The sequence below is a fragment of the Erpetoichthys calabaricus genome, chromosome 10, assembly GCF_900747795.2.
Source record: "Erpetoichthys calabaricus chromosome 10, fErpCal1.3, whole genome shotgun sequence".
Taxonomy (NCBI): domain Eukaryota; kingdom Metazoa; phylum Chordata; class Cladistia; order Polypteriformes; family Polypteridae; genus Erpetoichthys; species Erpetoichthys calabaricus.
In genome coordinates this window covers 147,610,772-147,637,436 of record NC_041403.2, presented here as the reverse complement: position 1 = coordinate 147,637,436, position 26,665 = coordinate 147,610,772, and the positions used below count along the sequence as shown (strand labels likewise).

General features: G+C 39.9%; 1 protein-coding gene across 2 annotated transcripts in view; it reads right to left on the bottom strand.

Annotated features, from left to right (window-relative positions):
* LOC114659528 (stathmin-3-like) overlaps positions 1 to 26,665 on the bottom strand; it is a 90,913-nt gene that overhangs the window by 9,336 nt on the left and 54,912 nt on the right. For both annotated transcript variants that reach the window (XM_028812065.2, XM_028812066.2), the window contains exons 3-4: positions 17,592 to 17,687; positions 8,867 to 9,045 (exon numbers count right to left, since the gene is read on the bottom strand). In XM_028812065.2, the coding sequence (XP_028667898.1) occupies positions 8,867 to 9,045; positions 17,592 to 17,687 (275 nt within the window). The remainder of the gene's footprint in view (positions 1 to 8,866; positions 9,046 to 17,591; positions 17,688 to 26,665) is intronic.

Sequence of the window (26,665 nt, the reverse complement as noted above, 5' to 3'; positions counted from 1 at the left end):
AAAATTATATTCAATAAATTTACAAGATTGACACCATTTTGTTTTATGGGCTCCGCCATTTTTGTGGACTGGTTGCTACCGCATTGCTAATGAAAAGCAGTGGAATTACGCAGTATGGGACATCACTGCTGTAACAGTTGTCACGCACGCGCGCTTAGTGAGCCGCAGAAGGACCCAAACTGTTACGTGAAACCGCAGGCCAGAAGGGAATGGCGGAGTACTAACCTCTCTCTCTTTGTTTTCGACAGACAGAAAGAAACGCCACCGCCATGAAATCGCCTCCAGTGACTAACCACGCAATATCACTTCCGCATTCCCTCTGTTGACCCCTGATGACGTCAACAACCCAGCATCCATCTTGGTACCTTCCCAGCAGCCTTCACTTTCATTTCCGGTCCTTCTCCATAAAGATTCCCCCAGTCCACCATCTTGTTGTCTGATGCATATTGTTATGAACAATTTTTCTGACCAAAGATCATTATTTCCAGTATACGGGGCCGGAAAACCCCAAACCTTTATGCTTGTTGTGTCTTCTTTTTACACAGTGTAAAGGTTAGTGTTGTGTACTTCCTGATTATCCACGTTTACAGAGAAAACTGAGATTTTTGTGAATGATTTTCTAGTTGGTGACTTCCTGTTGAATGAACTTAGAGCAGGGGTCACCAACTCCGGTCCTGGAGGACCACCATGGCTGCTGGTTTTCATTCTAACCCCTTTTTAATTAGTTCCCTGTTTGTGCAAATTAATTTCTTGTGAATTCATTTGAATTGACTTGTTTTTTAAGATTTGTTCCCTTGAATTTCTTTTCATCGTTCCTCTGAATTACTACATTTCTTTCCTTAAGTGACACCCAAACAGAAATGAAATGTGAGGCAAGTGAGCCAACAGAAGACCAACTAAGTCAGGACCTCAAACTCCAATCAATTCCACTCCAACCAGCTGCTTAATTAGAGGCTGAGTCTTGTTGTTAATTAAACCCATTCTTTAATTAATTCCATGGCTTGTTGCTACTCTCATTGTGCAATAGCAGACATTTCTGGAATTGTTGATTTCCTCTTTTCTAAGACTGCTGTTCAAGTGTTTTGATGACCTGAGCAGATTGACATTCCCAAGACCTTCATCTTTCTTTATTTTCAGATACTGCATGATGGACACAGTTTGCTGGTTATGTTTTGGCTCATTTTATATCTCATTATTGTTTGGCTGCTAATTAAGGAAAAAAGAAACAATTAAGGGGTTTGAGACTTCAAGAGCAAGTCAATTAAGAAGTTAATTAGCGGCAAAAACAGGTCACTCATTAAGAAAAGGGTTAGAATGAAAACCTGCAGCCACGGTGGTCCTTCAGGACGGGAGTTGGCGACCCTTGACGTAGAGCAATGTTTTTCTGCTTCTGTTAAGGTTTGTACTATTGGATTAACTAAAGATCACTTTAACCAAAATCCCAGTTCACATCATAATTTGATTTTTTGTAGTTATGTCTTGGACTCAAGCAATTTTTTCACTCTCATTCTTGGGGTTTCTGAGGACAAGGAATTGAGTGATTATGCTCATTTGTTGTTGCGATATGTTTTTGTGAAAGTTTTACTTTGAATTTCTGATGTGCAAGCATTAGGTTGTTGCTAGACTTAATGGTAAGAAGTGAGTGTCACGTGACGTCATTGCTGTAGTGGCATAAAGTTCAGCATCTCATATTTATGAATCATCACAGTATTTAGATATCCCTTAAGAATCTGACATGCGGTTTATTATATTAGACATTTTGGTTTTGACTTTTTTTTTGCTTACCTGCCTTTGATTCTTGTCTCTTGTTCTGTTCTGGCAAATAAATATTAATTATCTTCCTAACTCCCAAAACCTCTCACTACATCTTGTTTTACCCAGATTTTGTGCGTCATGTTTTGGGATCTGTTTAAATACTAGTTTTCTTACTCACTGGCATCGACCTTAGCTTTCTCTTCAGACTTCCACCTCTTGGGCTCTAATTCAAAACCATCTGCGACTGTTTACTTTTGTTTAGTCATTACAAATGTCTTTGTAACTCCCAAAAAATTCCCACTAATGTGGCAGTACCATCAAACCCCGACTGTGAAAAGAGGACAATGTAGAATCTTTATAAATAAGAAGATACATTTTTAACAAAAAGCTCTATTAAATGTAAGATCTAAGTTGTACAAAAGCACAGAAGGTCGATACCTTCAAAATAAGCAAACCAAATGCACAATCCAAAAGGCAGAGTCAAAAAATAGAGCAAGGGTTCAAAATATCCAGAATTCAAATTAAAGCACCAAATAAACTGAAGACGATTCACCAGACAAAGGACTGTGGGTTTTCCTCAGGCTTTATGAAGCTGTGGGCAGCCCCTTTACAGGGTTGGACATGTGGTCCCACCTCTCGAGGACCACCAACCAAATACACTGCACATAAAAGAAGAACCATAGGAACAGTACATATGAACTAAATGACTAACAATATTTTCATAAACAAAGGAATCAAAAATGAACCATAAAAATGACAATTGAATCTCAGGCAGGAGAGGAATCCCGGCTGAGATACAAATTCCACACTTTAATAAAAAAATGACTGCCTTTTCTCCTCTGAAAGAATAGCTGCATGTTGATTAATGCATCAATGTAAGAATTACATTGTACTCTGTGACACAGATGAGTCAAATTTTTTAATGAGAATGGATTAGAAGACGAAATGTAATTTAAAGTCTAACAGGGTTCATTAACTGCCTCGCAGTTAGGAGACCTGGGTTTGCTTTCCGGGTCCTCCCTGCGTGGACTTTGCATGTTCTCCCTGTGTCTGAGTGGGCTTCCTCTGGGTGCTCCGATTTCCTCCCACAGTCCAAAGACATGCAGGTTAGGTGCATTGGCGATCCTAAATTGTCCCTGGTGTGTGCTTGGTGTGTGTGTGTGTGCGTGTGTGTGTGTGTGTGTGTGCGTGCGTGTGTGTGTGTGCACTGTGGTGGGCTGGCACCCTGCCCGGGGTGTGTTTCTTGCCTTGCACCCTGTGTTGGCTGGGATTGGCTCCAGCAGACTCCTGTGACCCTGTAGTTAGGATATAGCGAGTTGGATAATGGATGGATGGAGGGTTCATTAACCAGAAAAATTAAAACCAATCTCTTGTCAAGTTCAAGCACATACCAAAATCAAAATCGAAAGAAAACAAAGGCTTATAAACAAAGCATTCATTCCACTATTAAGGTTTTTATCCACAAACGCAGATAAACAGGAAGCTCCTGCACTGAACATTATATCTTCTATTATCATGCGTTAATCACTTCTTGTCAGTTCTTGTCTAGCAAAACTATCGTTTCAGAAACAAAATGACAGCACCCATAACTAAACAAAATGGTGTTGCAGTAAGATGTTACAATATTCTAACATCTACTATATGATAAGACGCTAAGGTCTATGTGTCCAGTCCCTCAGAGCAATCCGATTGGTCAGTTTTGCTTCTTTTGTGATTGGACAGTTTGGCTTTTGTAATATGATGGAAAGAGGAAGTGTGACACACAAGAAGGTGTAAAGGCGTGGGAGGCTTGCTCAGAGTCACATTCAAAGACGGGAGCTATAAAAGCAGACAGGAAGTGAGCAAGGCGCCTCATAATGACAACATCTTAGCGGTAGGCTTTACTGGAATGCACTCAAAGGAGGAAGCACCAGTCAAGAGACAAAAGAACCTGAAGGTACATGTAGGGCAAGAGATATCAAATATTTTCAATTTATTCGATTACCTTTTGACAGATAACGCGGCTAGTCTTTAAATAAAAGTTGAAAAAAAACTCCATTGTCAAAATTAGATTCTACTTTTATCCAAACCAGAAAATGAAATAAAGTATTACAAAAAAGCAGATTGGCCTGACCCGCTACCTAGTCTTGTAAAATTCGACTTGCTTGTATGGAATATTGTTTGATTTTCATAAATTCAGTAAAATATTTTTTAAAAAAGCTGAAAAAAATATATAACAAAACCAAATAATAACCAATAATGAAACTGTAAACCTTACCGATCTATCATGGTGGTGAAGAGTAGTGACACAGTGCATGTTAGCTAGGCAGGAATTCTTAGTGCTCTGTATATATGACAGCACTACTGCTTTATCATCATATCTCAGGATCAAATGATTTGTTAAAGAAGAGGTCAAAAACCACTGACAGGTGCAGTGATGAATCCACTTTTACACCACATCATGACAGAACTCATCTTGGCTGTATGCAGTGCAAGGAAAAAGTAAATCCAGAATGGGATGCCAGTCCACTCCAACACCCATTCACAATGGACTGTTCGTGATATGGGACAAAAAGAAAGAAAGAAAGAAAGAAAGAAAGAAAGAAAGAAAGAAAGAAAGAAAGAAAGCCCTGGGAGAAATCTCACATAGACAAGAGAAAAGAATGCAGAGCCCAGTCGGACCGATTTTAAGACTGTGAAGCAGCAGGCCTAACCATGATTTCATTTTGCCAGTACATTTTAAAAACATAATTACACAATAATTATGTTCATTCATAATAATGACATTTCAGTATGTCCCCACTAAAATAAACCCACAGGAGACAGGTTACAATGAACAGTTAACTCTTAGGGAGTGCAACTGCTCACTGTCTTTGTATTTTTAATTAAAATACATACATCTGCCATGCTATGGAGCTGCTTTAATGTGTTCTATATGGGAAAATGGCAGGAGGCATAATCAGCTTATTGTGTGCAGTCTACGGAGATCAAGGGGTTGTAATGAGTTAGAACTCCCTTCAAAAAGGCTGTAAGAGATTCCCCTGCTCCAGTGTACTTACAAAGAAAAGCCATCCCTGCTCCTGTAAATGCATGACCAGTCCATTTTGTCTTTCTTCTAATCATAGAACTTGAGTTGCTCTTTCTTTAGCAAAACCCCAGTCAGACTGAAAGGAGTGAAAGTAGTGACTGCTGCAAGCGCCATCTCGCTGATCAGGTTCAAATACCAAACACAGATTTTCCTTGACTGGCAAACATGTTTAGTTAATTTGCTGCTAGCCCCTAACGCTACTCGGGTACAATGCACAAATACAGTAGAGTAACACTGAATTGGTGCTGTGCACACTAAATTAAGTGGGCTACATAAGCCTTAGTGTTCATTTTCAGACAGCTTTTCAATCCAATATTGTCTTCCAAGAAGGAGCATTCTGGGTCTTGATTCTTGTCTTTGCTTTATATTTTTTCTTTGTGATGGTTTATAAATGATTTTCAATTTATCATTAGCTTTGCTTACTTTCAGTCACTGCCTTTTTTTCCCACAGTAGCCACTTCACATCAGTAGTGTCCACAAAGAGTGCTCCTGGATATTCAATTCAGTCATTTTCCAAACCACATAGTCCTGAACAAGGTCATGGGGAGGGGAGTGGATGGAATATTTCATGTACCATGTCATTCTTGCAATAGTATAAAAATCGAGGCGATTGAACCATGATCATCAAGTAATAACCTTGTATGCTTGATTTCTTTATTTCTTTTTTAACTTAGCAGCTCCTGACATTTGTTTTTGATGGTCTCTCTCTCTGTATTATGGTTTCAATCACTTGCCTGGTTTAATAACTCCTCTCCTGGTCATTCCATTCAAATTAGTTGCATCCTGGTGCTACCTTAATGACATGGAGATGAAGAACTAATATACAGATGGAAGAAATACAAATCCCTAAAGCTGATGAAGTTTCCTTCTACATTTGTTAGTATGAAAAACATGCTAAGAGTAAAGAAAGGTATCATTTACTAAGCCAGGTTGGAATAGTGAAAGGGAAGAGCACCCCCTGGTGGTTGACCTGTTGACTCTTTCTGGCAATCTTTCTACCAAGTGACATCACATGAACTCACACATAAGTTTGAATGTCACAGCGCTGAAACAGACAGGCTCCAACACCGGACAAACTTCCATTTTTACATATTTGATTGTTCCTTGTAGCTACCTGTAGTCTTGATACAGCGTAACAATTTGAGATATGTGGTCTGCATTTCCTTTATGAGTTAGTATGAAAGACTTCAACAGACACTCCCACTTCTAAGTAAATAACATCCATACTCAGTGTCAATTATAAGGTTACTTATAAGGCGTACTTATAGATAGATAGATAGATAGATAGATAGATAGATAGATAGATAGATAGATAGATAGATAGATAGATAGATAGATAGATAGATAGATAGATAGATAGATAGATAGATAGATAGATAGATAGATAGATAGATAGACTGTTTTTTGTGTGAGTGTGTTTTGTTGGTGTTCTCGTTATTTTGAGAACATATGCAAGGAAGCATTTTATAGTGCTATGTACACTTGGCGATAAACTTGAACTTATCAGAGAGACAGTTACACAATTCTCTTCCTGTTATTGTTTTTGGGCTAGTAGGCCTTGCACCCATTTCCCAAAACGGTTTTCTTTTTAAATGTTCCTCTGTCCTATTATCATTTGGCACCTTTGTACAGCATTACTCTTTGAGTAGAGATCTGATTCAACTACAGGGGGTCCTCGGGTTACAACGTCTCGACATACGATGCTTTGAGTTGGCAACACTCATTCCCATAAAAACTTGAAAAATTGAAACGTGAGTGTTTCAACTTACACTGTTAGCATCGTACTTACAGACTACGTGGGCAAACTAGTTTGGTTGTGCGCGGGTGGAAGAATACGCAATAACGCGGCGTATGTGTGAGGGAGTTGGCAAACTAGTTTGGTTACACGCGGAGGAAGTGTTCCATTTGTGTTGCTTTGTTTGCCGACTTTTTGGCCCTTATCACGGCTCCTAAACAAAAGTCAGAGTCTTCAGATGGTAGTGCTTTGAAGAAGAGGAAAGCCATCACGATGGAAGTGAAATTAGACATTGTAAAGAGATGAGGAGGAATAACGGTGAGGAATTTTTTTAACACTCATTTTTTTGTCATTTTTTCTGTTACTACAGTACAGTGTACAGTACAGTATATTTATGTCCTTTTCCTTTTTCTCTGGCTTAGTTGTGTTTTTTTGTTCTAAATTATGATTTTGCAAATGTGTTAGGATAGGTAAGTGACTTAGGCTAGGGTGTGTTTCAACTTACACCAAAATTCGGGTTATATCACTGCTATAGGAATGGAACTGTGTCGTAACCCGAGGACCCCCTGTAATTATGAAAATAAGCCGGATTCGTTAATCATTTTTTGAACCTGCTTCTTCCATATGAGGGCCTTGTGGACTTGGATCTTCTCCTACTGATACTGTCTGATTCATTGCAGACTGCAATATCAATTTGTTATGCTTAACTGAAATAAGGAAAACATTTAATATGTTTGCATCTCCTATTGAGGCGACTGTGTGTGCTGTGCAGCGGAGTGCAGCTCATATCATTACAGTGGTCTGGAATTATTAGCTGTGTTCTAAACATTAAAGAAATGGCCACTGAATGGCTGCTGTCATTTGAGTGTTTGGCTCTGAAACTGATGACCAAAGCCCTTTTATCCTATTCCTGTTTCTTCCTTGCAGTGGTCAATTACAACATCTACCTTTATGTTCCTACATGTAAGCTTAAATAAATTATAGATAGATAGATAGATAGATAGATAGATAGATAGATAGATAGATAGATAGATAGATAGATAGATAGATAGATAGATAGATAGATAGATAGATAGATAGATAGATAGATAGATAGATAGATAGATAGATAGATAGATAGATAGATAGATAGATAGATAGATAGATAGATACTTGTATTGTTTGTTCTTGGTTTTCTTCTACTTTTTTCCAATTTGTTTTTTCATATTCTAATTCACAGCTTTGTCCTTCATGTATTTGTCTATTGTGTTATTTGTGTGATCTTTGTCTGTGCTTTTTCGCCTATTGTATTTTAAATATTTGGGAAGCGCTTTGGGAAGGTACAATAAAAATAAAAAGTATTATCATTAAGTAAATTCTTTATTGCTATGAAACATCAGTTGCAGTGAATTTGATTTGGTGAAGCTCATACAAATAAGAAATTAAAACAATCACACAACATAAGGACAGCATTGGATTCTCCAATGGCCTCATAATAACTAATTTAAAAAAAATGCACTTAGACATATTCATCAAGATTTTTGTAGGTCAATGTGTTAAGTTAATTCTTATCATTTAAAACAGCTACTTTAAATCATCAGGTCAGGTCAGGTTGGGGAGCATGCACTGGTACAGCATGTTGCTGCACCCACCACACAATGAATTAGCTTGGGATCCTGGTTGGCAACAAAAGGCGGACATGCATTCCAGTCCCACCCCTCAGAAATGACCCTCTATCTGCCACATCCAGGTGTTATGTGGGAGTCCCCTTGGCCTGGTCCAGGCAATTGAGTCCTCAACAAAGAGGATCCGGAGAATTGGATCACCCTCGAGGAATTGTGCCACATAGCCATAGCGCCATAACTGACACTCCTCACAATTCCAGTAATGTGACTCATTTTGGGACACTATGAGTAATCAGTCATTCGACACAAAGTCAAACCAGCGGTACCCAAGGATTCTCCAAAGAGACACAGTACTGAAGTCCAGCCTTCATCTCAGGTCACTGGATAGCGTCCATGTCTCACAACCATATAGCAAGACAGGAAGCAACAGGACTCTAATGACTTTGACCTTTGTCCTTTTGTGTAGATAGAGCCACGCACCCCTTTCCAGCGACCTCATGACCCCTCATGCTCTCCCAATCTGTCTATTGACTTCATAGGAAGTGTCACCAGAGACATGAATGTCACTGCTGAGGTAAGCAATGGCAAAAACTTGCAAAACATAGAATACAGGAGTGGTAAGATCAGTTACTAAAGACTAGAAGGCTTCTGTTTAAATTGGCAAAGCAGATGGGTGGATGGACAAGAATGATGGCAGCGCCTTACCTTCCTCCTTTCCTCTGCGGCTTCCAGCCTCTTTTGGACCTCATCCAAGGACATGTCCTTCTTTTTGGGTGGAGAGCAGAGGGAATGGGGGCGGTCAGGGGACAGGTCATTGGGGGCTTTTAGGATCACCTCAAATGACTGCCCAGAGGCCCGCTTGTTAATTGGTTTCACTTCCATATCTGTTGATACACAAAAAAGACATGTATGCTGAAGAACAGTCAACTGTTGCAGTGATCAAGCATTGAAAACAGAGAAGATGAAAGAGTTAAAGAGGTCCAGGTGATGCTGACAGACTTTACTGGGTCTGCAAGCCTTCATTGATGCAGAGGAGGTAAGTTGCTTGAATTACGCCCACCATTACCTTGACACTAGTTTTGTAATTAATTTTTCATCGGGAGGAAGAAAATGACACAAAGTAATAACCAGGAGGTCATCAGTAATAAAACGTTAGGCAGCTTCCCCTCACAATGCCCCTGCCCCGCAAAAAAACTTCAAACAGAGGCCTGTATAGGAAAATATTTCCAATATATCAATAAGATGTCATTATTCCAAGCATACAGGGGATAGGAATGTGGTTGCCACCATCCTTTCCGGTTGGAGAGAAAGAGAGAGAGAGAGAAGAAAGAAAAAATGGTCAGGTGGATAGAAAGAAAGGGAAAGTTCAGAACAGTTATAGTCACAGACAGAACTGTAGAGGGTGTAACAATGCAACTAAAGAGCATTGAAAAATAATAGATGGCTGTGTCACAGCGGCTAATAAACCAAAGAGAAGGGACACAGAAAACAGAACACTGAGGGACATTGAGTTTAAGTAGCACAGATGAACGTCGATGGAACTCATTTATTTTGATATCAGCTTTCTGTTATTTGCAATGGAGAAAGTGGATCAACTCTATAGCCAGTGATGTCCCCATGCAACAGAGGAGATTCTTGTCGTTATGAAGTGCTGCTGTCAAGGCAAGAAGTAGGCCAGGCCAAGGGCATAGGTAGGGGCAAGCCCTACAGAATAGGGTAAAGAGAACTACACTGGCGACACAAGAAGACCTGCATATTCCAGAACACCGGGGTGCTCTTGGAGGTGGCATTCCACCTGTATTTGCTGAGTGTCAGAAACTAAAACAAGTAGGGACACAAGTATTGAAAGAATAAAGAGGTAATGCAGACAGAAAATGTGTAATATTCCTTCAGGATGCTAGAGGGTGTCTATCACTTTCCATTTCCATGATATGAATCTCATAGAGTCCTGGGGCTCTACATATTATCTGTAAATCATTTTTGGTTTTTTTTTTGTGACCCAGGACTTGAATATTCACATTTTTATTTTGTTTCAATATGTTTTTTTCTTATGTTGATAATTTTTTGCTCTCTCCTGTAATGCCATCTTGTATTGTTTATGGTCACAGCCTGTTATGACTTGCACAGGGAAAGGCAACCAGAGTTAATGTGGATAGCCAGGAGAGAAAACGTGAAGAAATGCACAAAAAAGTAAAACCCAAAGTCTATCCTATCCTTCATTTAAATAAAATCATAAACCTATAAATCATAGTATAATTTCAAAGTGAAGTGTCAGGAAAAGGGAATTCTAAAGAGAACTAATAACACAGATGCCCACAAAAGTTTCTTCTCACAATATCCGCTAACTTAAATAATGACAAATGTGATGTTGCAAACTTCATAGCATTGTGCTGATAAAGCCAACCTCATAACTTCCAGGGCAATGTTGTGTGGTGTATGACGGCAACTCAGAACAGCAGTGGAAATACATTTTAAATAAAAACAGTTTTAAAAAATAATAATTAAATATAAAAATATAATTCCACAACTTAAGCAAACCCATTATGCAAAATAACAATTAGGCCAAACATTCAGAGATCATAAAACTGCCATTTTGAGGCTTTTTTTAGGGTTATTATACTGGAGTTTGCAGCACATTGTACACTTGTCCAAGTTTCGATTCAACTAAGAAGACTAAGCATTCAGTTTGTTTGTTCATTTTGTCTTTGATTTCAAAATCTTTTCTATCTCTGACTGCGATTTACATCTTTTGTTTTTTTCCTCCCTTTATGTGTATACACTCCAGTCTATCACATCGATGATTTGTCTTATGTCATGGGCTTAACTTTTTAGATTCCTTCTCTCCTGGTCAGCTTAAGCTTGCCTTCCTGACTTCGCTCAATCAACTTCTGACACCTCCACATTGAAGGAAGGGAGAGAATGAAGAGGAGGAAGTATGACGAGAGACTGTAAGACCTCCTGATGAACAGGTGAAAGCAGTCTTGAAAATGATTGGTAGAAGGACCAAATTAAAGACAATGAGACATCGCGTCATCTGTCTATTATAAAAGAAAATCTTGAGATGAGACGAAACTATTGCCAAGAGATTTTTTCAAGTCTCGCCCTCCTCTCAACCATTCCCAGTTAAAGGTCCACGCCCAGGATCTTCTCACCTCTCATTCGTGAGAATGCTTTTGTCAAACTCTGTTCCTGTACTCTCGGCTCTAGTTTATAATAAAAAAAAACCTAAACACACCTGTGTGGGCTCTCATTATAAACCAAGTGCTACCTCCATGCAGTTATTTGGGAGAGCATTTACATGGGGCGTTTCTGTGTCTTTCAACTGATGCACAAGGAAAGGTATAGCCAGGGAGCTTTAATCAACTGGTGGAAGTGACTCACTATTGGATATTTACAGTCATATGAAAAAGTTTGGGAACCCCTCTCACCCTGCATAATAATTTACTTTCAACAAAAAAGATAACCGTGGTATGTCTTTAATTTCCTAGGAACATCTGAGTACTGGGGTGTTTTCTGAACAAGGATTTTTAGTGAAGCAGTATTTAGTTGTATGAAATTAAATCAAATGTGAAAAAGTGACTGTGCACAAATGTGGGTCCCCTTGTAATTTTGCTGATTTGAATGCCTGTCACTGCTCAATGCTGATTACTTGCAACACCAAATTGGTTGGATTAGATAGTTAAGCCTTGAACTTCATAGACAGGTGTGTCCAATCATGAGATATAAAGGTATTTAAGGTGGTCAATTGCAAGTTGTGCTTCCCTTTGACTCTCCTCTGAAGAGTGACAGCATGGGATCCTCAAAGCAACTCTCAAAAGATCTGAAAACAAAGATTGTTCAGTCTCATGGTTTATGGGAAGGCTACAAAAAGCTCTCTCAGAGGTTTAAACTGTCAGTTTCAACTGTAAGGAATGGAATCAGGAAATGGAAGGCCACAGGCACAGTTGCTGTTAAACCCAGCAGGTCTGGCAGGCCAAGAAAAATACAGGAGTGGCATAGTCACAGGATTGTGAGAATGGTTACAGACAACCCACAGATCACCTCAAAGACCTGCAAGAACATCTTGCTGCAGATGGCGTATCTGTACATCGTTCTACAATTCAGCGCAATTTGCACAAAGAACATCTGTATGGCAGGGTGATGAGAAAAGAAGCCCTTTCTGCACTCACGACACAAACAGAGTCTCTTGTTGTATGCAAATGCTCATTTAGACAAGCCAGATTCATTTTACAACAAAGTGCTTTGGACTGATGAGACAAAAATTGACTTATTTGGTCAAAACAAAAAGCACTTTGCATGGTGGAAGAAGAACACCGCATTCCAAGAAAACACCTGCTACCTACTGTCAAATTTGGTGGAGGTTCCATCATGCTGTGGGGCTGTGTGGCTAGTTCAGGGACTGGGGTCTTTGTTAAAGTCGAGGGTCGGATGAATTCAACCCAATATCAACAAATTCTTCAGGATAATGTTCAACCATCAGTCACAAAGTTGACGTTACGCAGGGGTTGGATATTCCAACAAGACAATGACCCAAAGCACAGTTGGAAATCTACAAAGGCATTCATGCAGAGAGAGAAGTACAATGTTCTGGAATGGCAGTCACAGTCCCCTGACTTGAATATCATCAAAAATCTATGGGATGATTTGAAGCACGCTGTCCATGCTCGGCAGCCATCAAATTCAACTAAACTGGAGAGATTTTGTACGGAAGAATGGTCAACAATACCTCCATCCAGAATCCAGACCTTCATCAAATGCTATAGGAGGCGTCTAGAGGCTGTTATATTTGCAAAAGGAGGCTCAACTAAGTATTGATGTCATATCTCTGTGCCCAAGTTTATGCACATGTCTAATTTTGTTATGACACATATTGCATATTTTCTGTTAATCCAATAAACTTAATGTCACTGCTGAAATAGTATTGTTTCCATAAGGCATGTCATATATTAAAAGGAAGTTGCTACTTTGAAAGCTCAGCCAATGAGAAACAAAAATCCAAAGAATTAAGAGGGGATCCCAAACTTTTTCAAATGACTGTAAAAGGGAAGAGCAAGCAAATCAGGAGCTTACATTTTAAAGGAATTTTCAACACAAAAATGATTTTTTTTAATATGTTACCCCATGTGTTTTGTAATGATAACTGATAAAACATTTTTAATGTTTTCATGGAGAACGAAGATAAAAAAAGTAATGGTGGCCAATACTGAACAAAGGCAAAGATAGTGAAAAAAATCCATGGCACAAATATCTGTTCAACATGACTCATCTCATATAATCTTCAATTCAGAATCTCAGCATTATGTTAATGTGTTTCCTGTTTATGATGTGTGTTTTATTTTTTTTTTGTCCTCGAAGTATTTGATTAACAATATTTTAAAATTTATATATTTTACATGTTGTGATCAAACGACTCGATAACTATGTGGTTAATGTGACACGAGTAACGTAAGATTTTTTTTTCATGGACATTTTTCATATCATTAGCTGTTGTACATCATTGGTCTCTATCCACCCATTATCCAACCTGCTGTATCCTAACTACCAGTCTCTATCAGTTGTATTCTATTATAAACCTTTTTAAAACATTCTCTATGAAATCACGAAATTACATTTTTTTTTCAATCATGGGAAAAGTAACATGTAAAAATGAAAAAAGAATTTTCTTCGATGGAATATTCTCTTAAGAGTTATCAAGAGAGAATACGGTGAGCAGTGCCACTGCTAGGTTATTTTGTGCCCTTGGCCGAGCTTATTAGTGTGCCAGCTGACTGGTCTGTAGCTAACCCGTGTGGCTGGGTTTTTTCCCCCTTATGATCTGCCTAATATGCCTTAATGGTGCCACTGGCCCTAATGGTGAATACAGCATGAAGATCAGAAAGAGCCACTGTTCCAAAATGTTTGTTTATGAACTGGAAACACCAGAAGGGAGAAAAAAAGATATTCCGAAGAGTGAAGATTTGAGACAAAGCAACGAAAAATCTTACAAAAAATCAAAAAGATTAAGTACAAACTGGAAGTTGTGCTGAGTAATGTGGATTCAGTTAAGGAAATGTGGAAGTCACACCTTGAGAAACTGCTTTATGAGGAAAATGCAATGGTACTTTTTGAAGATGGAATACCAAAGGGTGTAACAACAGGAATAAGCAGGGAACAATCAGACAGTCATTGGAAAGAATGAAGAATGGATACTGGCTGAAGCATGGAAATCTCTGGCGGGGGGGGGGGTGGATTTGTTGTGGGAACTGATGTCAAAAATCTATTGTAATGATAATTTACCATTTTAATGAAGAAAGAGTGTGAATCCGACTATATATAAGGAGAATGGAGACATGCAGGATTATGAAAATGATAAAGGCTTAAAGCAGATGTCACATACAATGAAAATATGGGAAAGGCTGAGAACAGAGACGACACCAGGAAAAAAAACAGCTTGGATTTATGTCAGGAAAAGTTACAACAGATGTGATATTCACCTAGATACAGATTATGAAAAATATAGACAGAAGCAGAAAGGACTAAACATGGTATTCATAGGTTTAGAAAGGGCATATGATAGAGTTTCCTGGAAAGAAATGTGGAGGTGTATGAGAGAGAAGCAAGTACCAGGGAAGTTATGAAAGGATAGATAGATAGATAGATAGATAGATAGATAGATAGATAGATAGATAGATAGATAGATAGATAGATAGATAGATAGATAGATAGATAGATAGATAGATAGATAGATAGATAGATAGATAGATAGATAGATAGATAGATAGATAGATAGATAGATACTTTATTAATCCCAGGATAGTTAAGTGAGAAATAGTGCAGGAGTATCAGAGAGGTCTGAAGTTAAGGTTGGGATACATCGAGGATGATCTTTACACTCTAGTTATGGATATCATTGCTAGGGGAATAATAGGCCAATCCCCATGGTGTTTGCTGTTTGTGAATGGCATTGTGCAATTTGGCACCTCTAAGAAGATTATGGAAAGGAAACTGGAGCAGATGAAAAGAGCAATGGAGTAACAAGACCTTAACACTAGTAGGAAAAAGACTGAATTTCTAAGATTTAAAGGGTAAGAACAAGACAGAAAGGTAAACCTGCAAGGAAAGAGGCTTGAAAAGGTAGAAAAGTTCAAATATCTAGAAAAAACATGAATACGCGAGCTGCTTTAAATTGTTTAGTTATATCCAAATCCAGACAGTATACAGCATGATTTCAAAAAATACCTCAAATGATTAAAGTTTTTAAAATTACTATTCAAGTTCATTTGCATTCAATGCATAAGCAGTTACACTGATTTCTTGTAATGGCCCTCTCAATGATTTGTTTATACCTCAGAATAAATATTTCTTTGTTTGCAAGGCATCTTCAAGTTCTAATAGAGAATTAAAATAAAGTGTGGTAATTAAAGGTTTCAAAGGCCTAAGGGTTAAGATGTTGGACATGTTACCAATGACTCACTACCAATGTCCCACAACCCCTGTGTGTGCTTAAATTCTACACAATGGCTTTGTGTTTTTTAAATGTCTTGGGGTGGATTTCTCTATGCAATCTTGACATATAATATAAAGATTTTTGTTATAATAATTATAAGTGCATTGACTGCTGATCTTCCATGAATGACATACAGGCTATAATTTTCTGTGTAGCCAAGACTTTTGTTAACTCTAGAATTTACATATGAGAAGCTCTGATTCAACAATAAGACTTTTAATCTCTCCAGATATTTTGGTGTCCTTCTATCTAAATAAAACATTAGGTATAGAATGGGCTACACTATTCTCTTTAGTTTGATTTGTAATGAAGTGTGTGTTTTTAGCTATGTGATTCAAATGATTTCACCTTCTTAAGTCCAAGCATTCACATATTCTTTAGTGTTTGCCATTATGAATCCAAGCAGGTCATATGGCGGGGCTCCCTCAGACCTGATGCAATAAAGGGTGTCCGTTGGAAGCATCACAATGGTGATCTCAGCTGTTAACTATTGTAAAGGACAGCCGGGTCCCATGCCCGGAAGGGACGCCTCTCCTACATCTGTTCCAGGGGAGCAGCCATGGACTGTTCAGTACCTCCCCCGGGACACTTGGTGGCAGCCTCCCTGGCAGCCAATGATTCCCCAGCCCGGCGCATGGCTCCATGGGAGATGGAGTCCTCCACAGCCTGGTTGGGGGCTCGGATGGCCGCCAGGGGGAGCTGCGTGGAGTCAGCAGCCTGGCTGGTCATACCTTCAGCCCCACCCGGAAGGGCAATTAGGACCAGGTGTCCAAGCACCTGGACCGCTTCCGGGTGGGATATAAAAAGGGCCAGCCACCACCACTCAGGGAGCCAGAGTTGGGAGGAAGGAGAACGAAGCCTGAGGAGGAGTGGTGGTGCTGAGAAGAAGTGCGGTTAGTTGTGTATAATTTAAGTGCAATTTAAGTGCTTGTGGGACTGTGTTGGGCCAGTGGGACACGGGGAAGGCGTGCCCCACGGCTGAAGATAAAATAAAGAAGCGTGTTTTTAAGACATACGGTGTCTGTCTGTCTGTGCCTGGGGCCTGGTCTTTTACACTATATACAGTCTGCAGAATGGTAATAATAATTCTTTGCATTTATATAGCGCTTTTCTCACTACTCAAAGTGCTCAGCAATTGCAGGTTAAGGGCCTTGCTCAAGGGCCCAACAGAGCAGAGTCCCTATTGGCATTTACGGGATTGGAACCGGAAACTTTCCGATTGCCAGTGCAGATCCCTAGCCTCAGAGCCACCACTCCGCCATGGTAAAATATGTCACTCTGTCATGCAATTACTAGAAGAATAATGGGGCTAGAATCTGGATGTTGGTCTTGATGTATGTTCTGGTAAGTCCAAAAATTTAAGGCAGTGATGACTTCAGCAAAGTGATCCATCCATGGTGGCATGTTTAGTACAGCAAAGTGGTTGCAAAACCAAGTGGCATAGTAGAAAGAAAAAGAGGAGCAGCGACATCTACTGATCTTCAAGTGAATTGCAGAATCCAATGACATGACTGAGAACAACATAATAGGAAGAAGAAGAGCAGCGACATCTGCTGACCATTAAATGCAGGATGAGTAATGCGAGAATAGCAAAGACAGAGAACTACATGCTGACAACTGAGAAGTTCGTCAAATACATGTTCAGAATTTGACAGCTCAAAGGCATGCAAGACAAAGTAACAAAAATGACATTTAAAGGAATGAAAAGAAGTAAGTATTTAGGAAACATAAGAAGTATCAACAGCTCCTTATGTTTAATTTGATTTTTATTTGCATTTAATTTGAGGACTGTGGGTTGTGCATTTCTCTAGTCAATAAGATAAAATTCTCCAACATTGACATATTGCTACTTCTGCTGGTGTTTGCAGACAACTTCACTGGGACACTGGCCTGTGGACAAATAATAATAATATTAGCAATTATAAATGGATGTCTCATTCTTACCTCCATACTGGTAGATGCTGTTGGGATGTGGCTGTGAGTAGAAACAGGAGCAGATGAGAGACAACATGGACATCTCCTTCATTTTCTCCTTGTAGGCTGAAAAGAAATGGAAACTTGTATTACTAGTGGCATTATTACTTACGCTGTTCTAATCCACTCATTTACAACTGTCAAAAAGCCTACATAGCCTGCTGTCTGGTCATCCTAAAACAAGGCAAGAATCGACTGGAAACGACCGAAAAGCAACGTTCAATGGCTTATGCTTGTTCTTTGCATTTTATTAAACTCTCTTCAAGCCTATGTGAATCTTTTAGCTCATTCTCCCAAAATTCACCTGAATTTTTGAAATATTTCTTCCAAACTATTACATCCATCCATCCATTATCCAACCCGCTATATCATAATAAAGGGCAACAGGGGTCTGCAGGAGCCAATCACAGCCAACACAGGGCGCAAGGCAGGAAACAAACCCTGGGCAGGGTAACAGACCACCGCAGGGCACCCACACACACACACACACACACACACCAGGGAGATTTTGGATTGCCAACGCACCTAACCTGCATGTCTTTGGACTGTGAGAGGAAACCCACAAAGACATGGGGAGAACATGCAAACTGCACGCAGGGAGGACCCAGGAAGCGAACTCGGGCCTCCTAAATGTGAGGCAGCAGTGCTACCCACTGCGCCACCGTGCCACCCTCCAAAATATTACAGATGACAATTTTCATTTTTTTCATAGTGTTAAAGATACAGCATTTCGTTATGTTTGTCAGAGAAGTTAAAATAGATAAATGAATGAATGAATGAATGAATTAAAGTAAAATCATTCCTATAACATGGAGAAATATTGTCAGGTCCTCCTCATATTCTTCTTTAATTAAACTCACGATATTCATTTCCTTTGCTCTCTCTTGAGCTTCACAACCTTTAGCCCTGGAATACATCAACCAGCATGACAATTCTACCCTGGATGTTCCATTATGCCTGCATGAAGACTCACATTGCATACAAATGTAGATTGCTTGCCATCTTTATTCTCCCGTGATTTGTGTTTCAGCAGGTATTGCTGTTGCTCCATAATCTTTATGTGAGTCTCTACATTATAAAGCTTATTGTTTATGCCTGCCTTAGGGGAATTTCTCCTCTTTTGGTATATATTAATTTTCTAATTCATCTAATTATATCATAAATAAACACAATGGCTAAGAAATGGATGGATGTACATCGCAAAGAGCTAAGGCTTCGCCTGGATCTGATTACAGCTGGTGAACACGCGTTTGTTTTCAGTCGGCTAGATTACTGTAACGCACTCCTCTCAGGAATACCCAAAAAAGACATAAATCATTTGCAACTAGTGCAGAATGCAGCTGCTAGAATCCTAACCAGGAAAAGAAAATCCGAACACATTTCTCCAGTTTTGATTGTCACTACACTGATTACCTGTGTCATTCAGAATTGACTTTAAAATCCTGCTTATGGTTTACAAAGCCTTAAATAATCTGCTCCATCCTATATTTCGGAATGCCTGTCACCTTACACTATAAATTGTATCCTTAGGTCTTCAAATGAGCATCTGCTTATGATTCTAAGAGGTAAACTTAAAAGAAGTGGGGAGGCGGCCTTCTGCTGTTACGCACCTAAAATCAGGAATAGCTGACCGATAGAAATTCGCCAGGCTAATACGGTGGAGCACTTTAAAAAACTGCTAAAAACCCATTACTTTAACTTGGCTTTCTTATAGCTTCATTTTAGTGTAACCCTGATATTCTGTATATGCATTTAATTATCGTTTTTATCATGTCTCCACAATCCGTACTAACCCCTACTTTCTCTGCTGTTCTTGTTTCGGTTTTCTATGATGGCGATCTGCGCCACCTCCACCCGATCAAAGCACCATGCAGTCTCTACATTGATCTACATTGAATGACAGATATCCACATTCTGCTTATGGTTTATAAAGCCTTAAATAATCTCACCCCATCTTATATATCGAAATGTCTGACACCTTATATTCCAAATCGCAACCTCAGATCCTCAACTGAGTGTCTCCTTAGAATTTCAAGAGCAAAACTTAAAAGAAGTGGTGAGGCGGCCTTCTGCTGTTATGCACCTAAAATCTGGAATAGCCTGCCAGTAGGAATTCGCCAGGCTAATACAGTGGAGCACTTTAAAAAACTGCTGAAAACACATTACTTTAACATGGCCTTCTCATAACTTCACTGTAATTTAATCCTGATACTCTGTATATCCAATTCATTATAATAACTATTCATTCAAAATCTGTACTAACCCCTACTCTCTCTTCTGTTTCCTTTTCCGGTGTCCTTTTGGTGGTGGCTTGTGCCACCACCATCTACTCAAAGCACCGTGATGTTCCAACAATGATGGATGGAATAAAAGCCAGAAGTCTGTATGACTATCACCATCAAGTGACTCCGTGAGAACCCTAACTACAAAGAGGACTATTTCATATATGTTAAGTAGAATGACCAGAGGGGACTGGGCGGTCTCGTGGCCTGGAACCCCTACAGGTTTTATTTTTTTCTCCAGCTTTCTGGAGTTTTTTTTGTTTTTCTGTCCACCCTGGCCATCGGACCTTACTCCTCTTCTATGTTAACTATCCATCCATCCATTTTCCAACCCGCTGAATCGGAACACAGGGTCACGGGGGTCTGCTGGAGCCAATCCCAGCCAACACAGGGCACAAGGCAGGAAACAATCCTGGGCAGGGTGCCAACCCACCGCAGGACACACACAAACACACCCACACACCAACCACACACTAGGGCCAATTTAGAATCGCCAATCCACCTAACCTGCATGTCTTTGGACTGTGGGAGGAAACCGGAGAGCCCGGAGGAAACCCACGCAGACACGGGGAGAACATGCAAACTTCACGCAGGGAGGACCCGGGAATCGAACCCAGGTCCCCAGATCTCCCAACTGCGAGGCAGCAGCGCTACCCACTGCGCCACCGTGCCGCCCTCTATGTTAACTAATGTTGTCTTATTTTAATTTTGTATTTTGTCTTTTATTTTTCTTTTCTTCATTATGTAAAGCACTTTGAGCTACTTTTTTGAATGAAAATGTGCTATATAAATAAATGTTGTTGTTGTTGATGCAGTATGAATAGCAGAACCTTATAACTCCTCAGATTCTGAGGGGATGTTGCACCATATCCATACCATGAGCTTCCAGTTTTTAAACTTACAAAAATGAGTCTCCCCTCTGTCGTTTATTTTGTTTGTGTTTTTTTTTTTTTTTTGCTATTTCAAGTAAATTACAGCAGTAAATAAACACTGAAAAATGCCGGTCAAATTAGTGCCTTCTGGTGTGCTGACATCCTCCACAGCTTGCAGATCTGGCACGTTATCAATGCGGTATACTTGTTAATGACGTCCGTGTGTGGGTGTGTTACAGTTGCTAATGATAGGATTGGTTCTGCTCTGCCATCACTTAAGAAGAAATGTGGGGAAACTAACTTTAAGCTTAGCCAAAGTAGCAGGCCAGAATATTGAAGATATCATGACAGGTAATCCAAACAATTTGACACATTCTGACTTCACTTTTTAGTTTCATAGATTCTGTAAACCCTGTCACTGACTTCTCCATCCTATTAAGCAAGGGTACTGTGATATTTTAGTCGCCTATGTATTGCATTAAAAATTCACCCATCTGGGTAATTATACAAGTAAATAATTATACCACAGTGACACAATATACTGGTGAACTTTAATATCAAGGTGACACAATGTAGGCAGCTGCAAACATTTTCTGTTCCACAGGCTGCGACCACAATCCTACGAGATGAAATGGAATGAGCAGCCCATGCCTTTGGGAGATCAAAGTCAGGATAGACAATTTAATGGCAGGGTGGTCAGGTTAGCCATCAAATTTTACTAATGTTCCCCCGCCGCCTGCAGTATACTAAACAACAAGCCCAAAGAAGAAAAACAGAGAGCCGAACAAAGGAGATTTTTAGTAAAGAGCTTTTAAATATCTGCAGTGCACAGTTGGATGACTCTGATAAATGTCAACCCAAAGTACCAACATATTTAGCAGCACAGTGGTGCTAACAGTTCAAATGCTATGTCTATAGGGGGGGTAGGCATAATGAATTATTTTAACATTTGTGGCAGTTGGCCGGGGCCCTTGCGTGTCCAGGACTCCCAAAGTCTGGAAGGACCATGGAAAAGAGGATTGTGGGGACAGTTTCTTCCCCAGGACGATAGAGGGCAGGCCCCTTGGTTTCCAGTGGGGCCACGGGTTATTAGCATGGGGGCTCAACCCTGTTGGAACCCATGGCCACCACCAAGGGGGCACATGGACCTTTCCTGGGCCTTATTTGGTCATGTTTCTGCCACAACCGGAAGTGTAGCCGATAGAGGTTTGTTGGAGTCCATCCAGGTGCCCTATAAAAAGGAGCCGCCTCACTCCATAAGTAGCCAGAGTCGGGAGGAGAGGACAAAGCCTGAAGAGGAGTGGAGGGAGAAGGACTGGCGTCAAGAAGGGACTGAATTGTGCTGGTGTGTTGCGTCATGTTTACTGGTATTGTGGACTGGTAAAACTGTAAATAAACATGTGGAGTGTGGCAAAACCTGTCTCCTGCCTGGCTGTGTCTGGGTTAGGGTGGCAGTACACCGCCTAGTGGCTCACACATGTTACTTAATACAAAAAAAATTGATAAAAGATACATTCACAATGTAATTATTGATTACTGATTAGTATATAACATGAACAAAATGGCAACTTATTACAGTTTGTAAAAGACAATTATGCATGCAATTATATATCTGGTGGGAGAACTCATAATATTTTCATTATGGTAAGCTAATGTACCCTTCAAATGAAAATCCTGCAAGTAGGCTGAAGTACTGATGGGATTGTGACATCATGCATGCCCGAAGCAACTCGGCACTGATGTTGCAGTATGCAGGCATGAAAGTTCTGCACATGGCTGCTAAAGCTCTGTGATACCACATTGACCTCACAAAGTATCAAGGAAGACTAAGGAAATTACTTTATATTCGTCAAAGTCGGCCACAAGGTGAATTTACAGGAAAATATTTAGGGAACAAGGTCACTGGCGAATACAGTATATTTGTTGCAGATAACACTGTAGCGGATTTCGAGGATCAACGCCATTAAGGACATGTCCTCTTCTGATAGACTCTGGGAATTATACCTGTTTAGTCTCCAAGAGAGGAGACTGCATGGGGACCGAATCCAGGATGTCCAAATTCTCAAAGGCATCAACTGAAACGCAAATCAAGTACTCAAGGACACTAGTGGAAATTATGAGTTGTGGGAATCTAGAACAAACTACTGAGGCATGTAGAAAAAATACTTGACACCCTTTAAGAAGTATCTTTATGATATACTGGACATTTTACCTATTAGTTAAGCAAATGAGCCTGATGAACTGAATGGTCTCCTCTCATTTGGTAAAATTCTTAAGTTCTTATGGACAGGAATCTGAGGGCTGAAAATAAGCACGGCCTGATGACTGCTGGTGAAGAATCAGTCAGACATTAACGTCAAAGCACAAAATCAGAGGTGAACACACTACAGTGATTCTTCATCTTGATCTTTTTGGGTTCAACTGCTGTCTAAAAATTTGTGCACTCTCCACATATCTAGGAGGGTAATTCTGCCGGCATTCTGGTTTCCTTCTTCTTCACAAGCTGTGTTAAGCTGATTGCCCCATGTGTGAGTGAGTCAGTGAGGGCATGAGGTGTAAGGTGCCCTGCCATGGATTCAATCCATTGTTGTTTGATGCTCTGTGATATTCTACTTGAATAAGCATGGATGAAGAAATATACTATAAGTAAATCTTTGTTAGGATAAATACGATTAAAGCACAATATACAATTAACAAATACAATTACAATTCTGAATGCAACAAAAATAAATAAAATTACCGAATTCCAGTTAAATGCAGTATACAGTATATGCTAAATTTAACAAATGCATATGCCTGAAGTTTGACATCTTTGGAGTTTAAATCCGAACATCTCAGAATTTCTAGAGTGGGGAAAGTGAGACAGAATTGGTGAGAAAAGACGTGGGCGCATGATGTTACTATGGAATCTCATCTACTGCTTTTGCTATAACTGAGAGATGCTTTTAAAGAGGTAGCTTTATTGTAATAAACAAGAACAGTGTTTGGGGGTGGCAAGTGGGGTGACCGCCCCAGGCCCCATGCCTAAGGGGGCTCCGCTTTTGAGGTCTGTGTGTCCCATTCAAGCAGATTTGTCAAGTTATATTCTCCTATATATTGTGGAGGATTGCTGGCTTCTTACTCCGGCCCACACCCCCAGGCCGCCAGGAGGAGCTCTCCGGATAGCATGGACGTGCCCCGAGGTCCAGCAGGGCCTCATGGACTATGTAGTTTCTACACACAGCCCTGCTGGATACCTTGGGGGCCACCAGGCGTCACTGTAGGGGGGCTCGTGGGCTCGTATGTGCCCTATAACCCGGGGGTACGTCATCATCATGTGACAGGAAGAAACAACATGCTCCCGGGTTGAAGAAAAGGACTGTTTACCATGACCCGGAAGGAATAAGGAACTGTGGATTGATTGGGCAGGAACACCTCCGGGTCAGGGTGTATAAAAGGACTCTGGGAAGCCCAGTACATCGAGCTGAGCTGGGAGGTAGGGTGGCGAAGTGTCTGGGCGAGGAGGATTGTTTGAGAGAGAGAGAGAATTGTTGTTTATGAATAGTGTGGTGTGTAGAGTGCTTGGTCCACAGTATTATTATTTAATAAATAATAATTACACTTTTTCCCGGTGTTTGGAGTGGTACCTGAGGGTCCGAGAAGTGGACAAAGCCTCTATCTGCGAATATATATATATATATACATATATATATATATATATATATATATATATATATATATATATATATATATATATATATATATATATATTTGAGATGCTTCTAATGGGAAACCTTTTAAAAACCCTCTTCAAAGTCAAATTCCGTACATGTATGTCTTTGAAAACCTTCCATAGTCCAAGTATTAATGCACAAAAACATATATTGCTAATGATAACTGGCTGACATGACACCAACGTGAGTTATGACTATGACATCCTGCATATTGAGACTCAGAGTATACTTGCAATTTGTGTACTCTTCTAAAAGAGGCCCTGCTAATTTTTTTTTATAGATTATTATATCATTATATTTTGATTACGTCCGAGAGTTATCTTGCAAAAATTTAGCTGAATACTGCAATGAGAAAATCCGGTGGATGTTAACATTATTTTTATTAAATTCACACACAAGTTTATACAGTCCACACATACTGTACATATAACAGTGTTTCACGTAATCGGCCCTACGTAGGGCTGGTCAGCCCTAGGCCTCGTACACCCCTAAGGCCACCTCTGGTAATAAACAACTAATGATCCCGCAGTACTCTTTCTTAGCCCACAATTTCAGTGCTGGCTGACAAGGAGCCAGGCCCATCTCAGCAGTATCAGACAGATGGCAAGAACCAGCCCTTCACAGGACCCCGGCCGTCACACAAACCCAGCATATCGATGCATGCTCAATAATCCTGGTAAGGAAATTCTAGAAAGTTGATTCAGTTCATCTGGACATAGTTCTTTTCCAGGGAGATACGTTACATCATTCATCCAAGTGACTTGCAGTGACTTGGAGACTGAGAAAGTCACTTGGATAAGTGATGTAATGTATCTCCCTGGAAAAGAACTATGTCCAGATGAACTGAATCAACTTTCTAGAAAAACCCAGCTTACTCTCACTAGTTAACCTGATTTACGAGTCTTTGTGATTATAATGACTGACTTCATGGTTAACATTTGTTAACGATCCAAACTCAGTGTCAAAGCCAAAGTCTTTTGTTGCTTACAGCATACAGGCATGGGCAGATTTGTGGCAGATGAAATTTAATGTCAGTAAATGTAAAGTATTACACATAGGAAGTAAAAATGTTAGGTTTGAATACACAATGGGCGGTCGGAAAATCGAGAGTACAACTTATGAGAAGGATTTAGGAGTCATAGTGGGCTCTAAGCTACCGACTTCCCGACAGTGTCCAGAAGCCATTAAGAAGGCTAACAGAATGTTACGTTTTATAGCACGATGTGTGGAGTACAAGTCCAAGGAGGTTCTACTCAACCTTTATAATGCACTGGTGAGGCCTCATCTGGAGTCCTGTGAGCAGTTTTGGTTTCCAGGCTACAAAAAGGACATAGAGCGCTAGAAAAGGTCCAGAGAAGAGCGACTAGGCTGATTCCAGGGCTACAGGGGTTGAATTATGAGGAAAGATTAAAAGAGCTGAGCCTTTACAGTTTAAGCAAAAGAAGATTAACAGGTGACCTGATTGAAGTGTTTAATTATGAAGGGAATTAGTCTAGTGGATCAAGACTGTTATTTTAGAATGAGTTCATCAGGAACATGGGGACACAGTTGGAAACTTGTTAAGGGTAAATTTCGCACAACCATTAGGAAGTTTTACTTTACACAAAGAACGATAGACACTTGGAATAAGCTACCAAGTAGTGTGGTGGACAGTATTTTGTTTGGAAGAAATAAGTGGATAGTTCTGGCGAGCTTTGTTGGGCTGAATGGCCTGTTCTCGTCTAGAGTGTTCTATTGTTCTAATGTTGTGACACTGACTACAAAATAGGAACCACCTCAAGACTGGGCACCATTACGAATAAATTAGTAGACATTAAGCCTTTTCAATAAGGTCTTGCAAGGAAATGTGAAACCAGAAATCTGTAATCACAGACAATGAGTTCATGTTAAAGCACAAATTGGCAGAGACAGTGGCTTAAGCATATATGTGGATAAACAAGAAAAAGAGAAATAAGAGGGGCTTTTATTGAGTTTTGTGAAGAACAAGATCAGCACTCTGCAGGCACAGGTGCAGAGATAAGATAGCCCTCCCCAGCCACCCACTTCACACTGTGTGCTTTCTTTGAAGTCTTCTTCTGCAAGGTCATAAAATTTCACCTTGAGAAAGCAAAAATCAATTTCAAAATGTACTGTACATCAGCAAAACTAAAAGCATTTATATATTTCACTCAATTGCC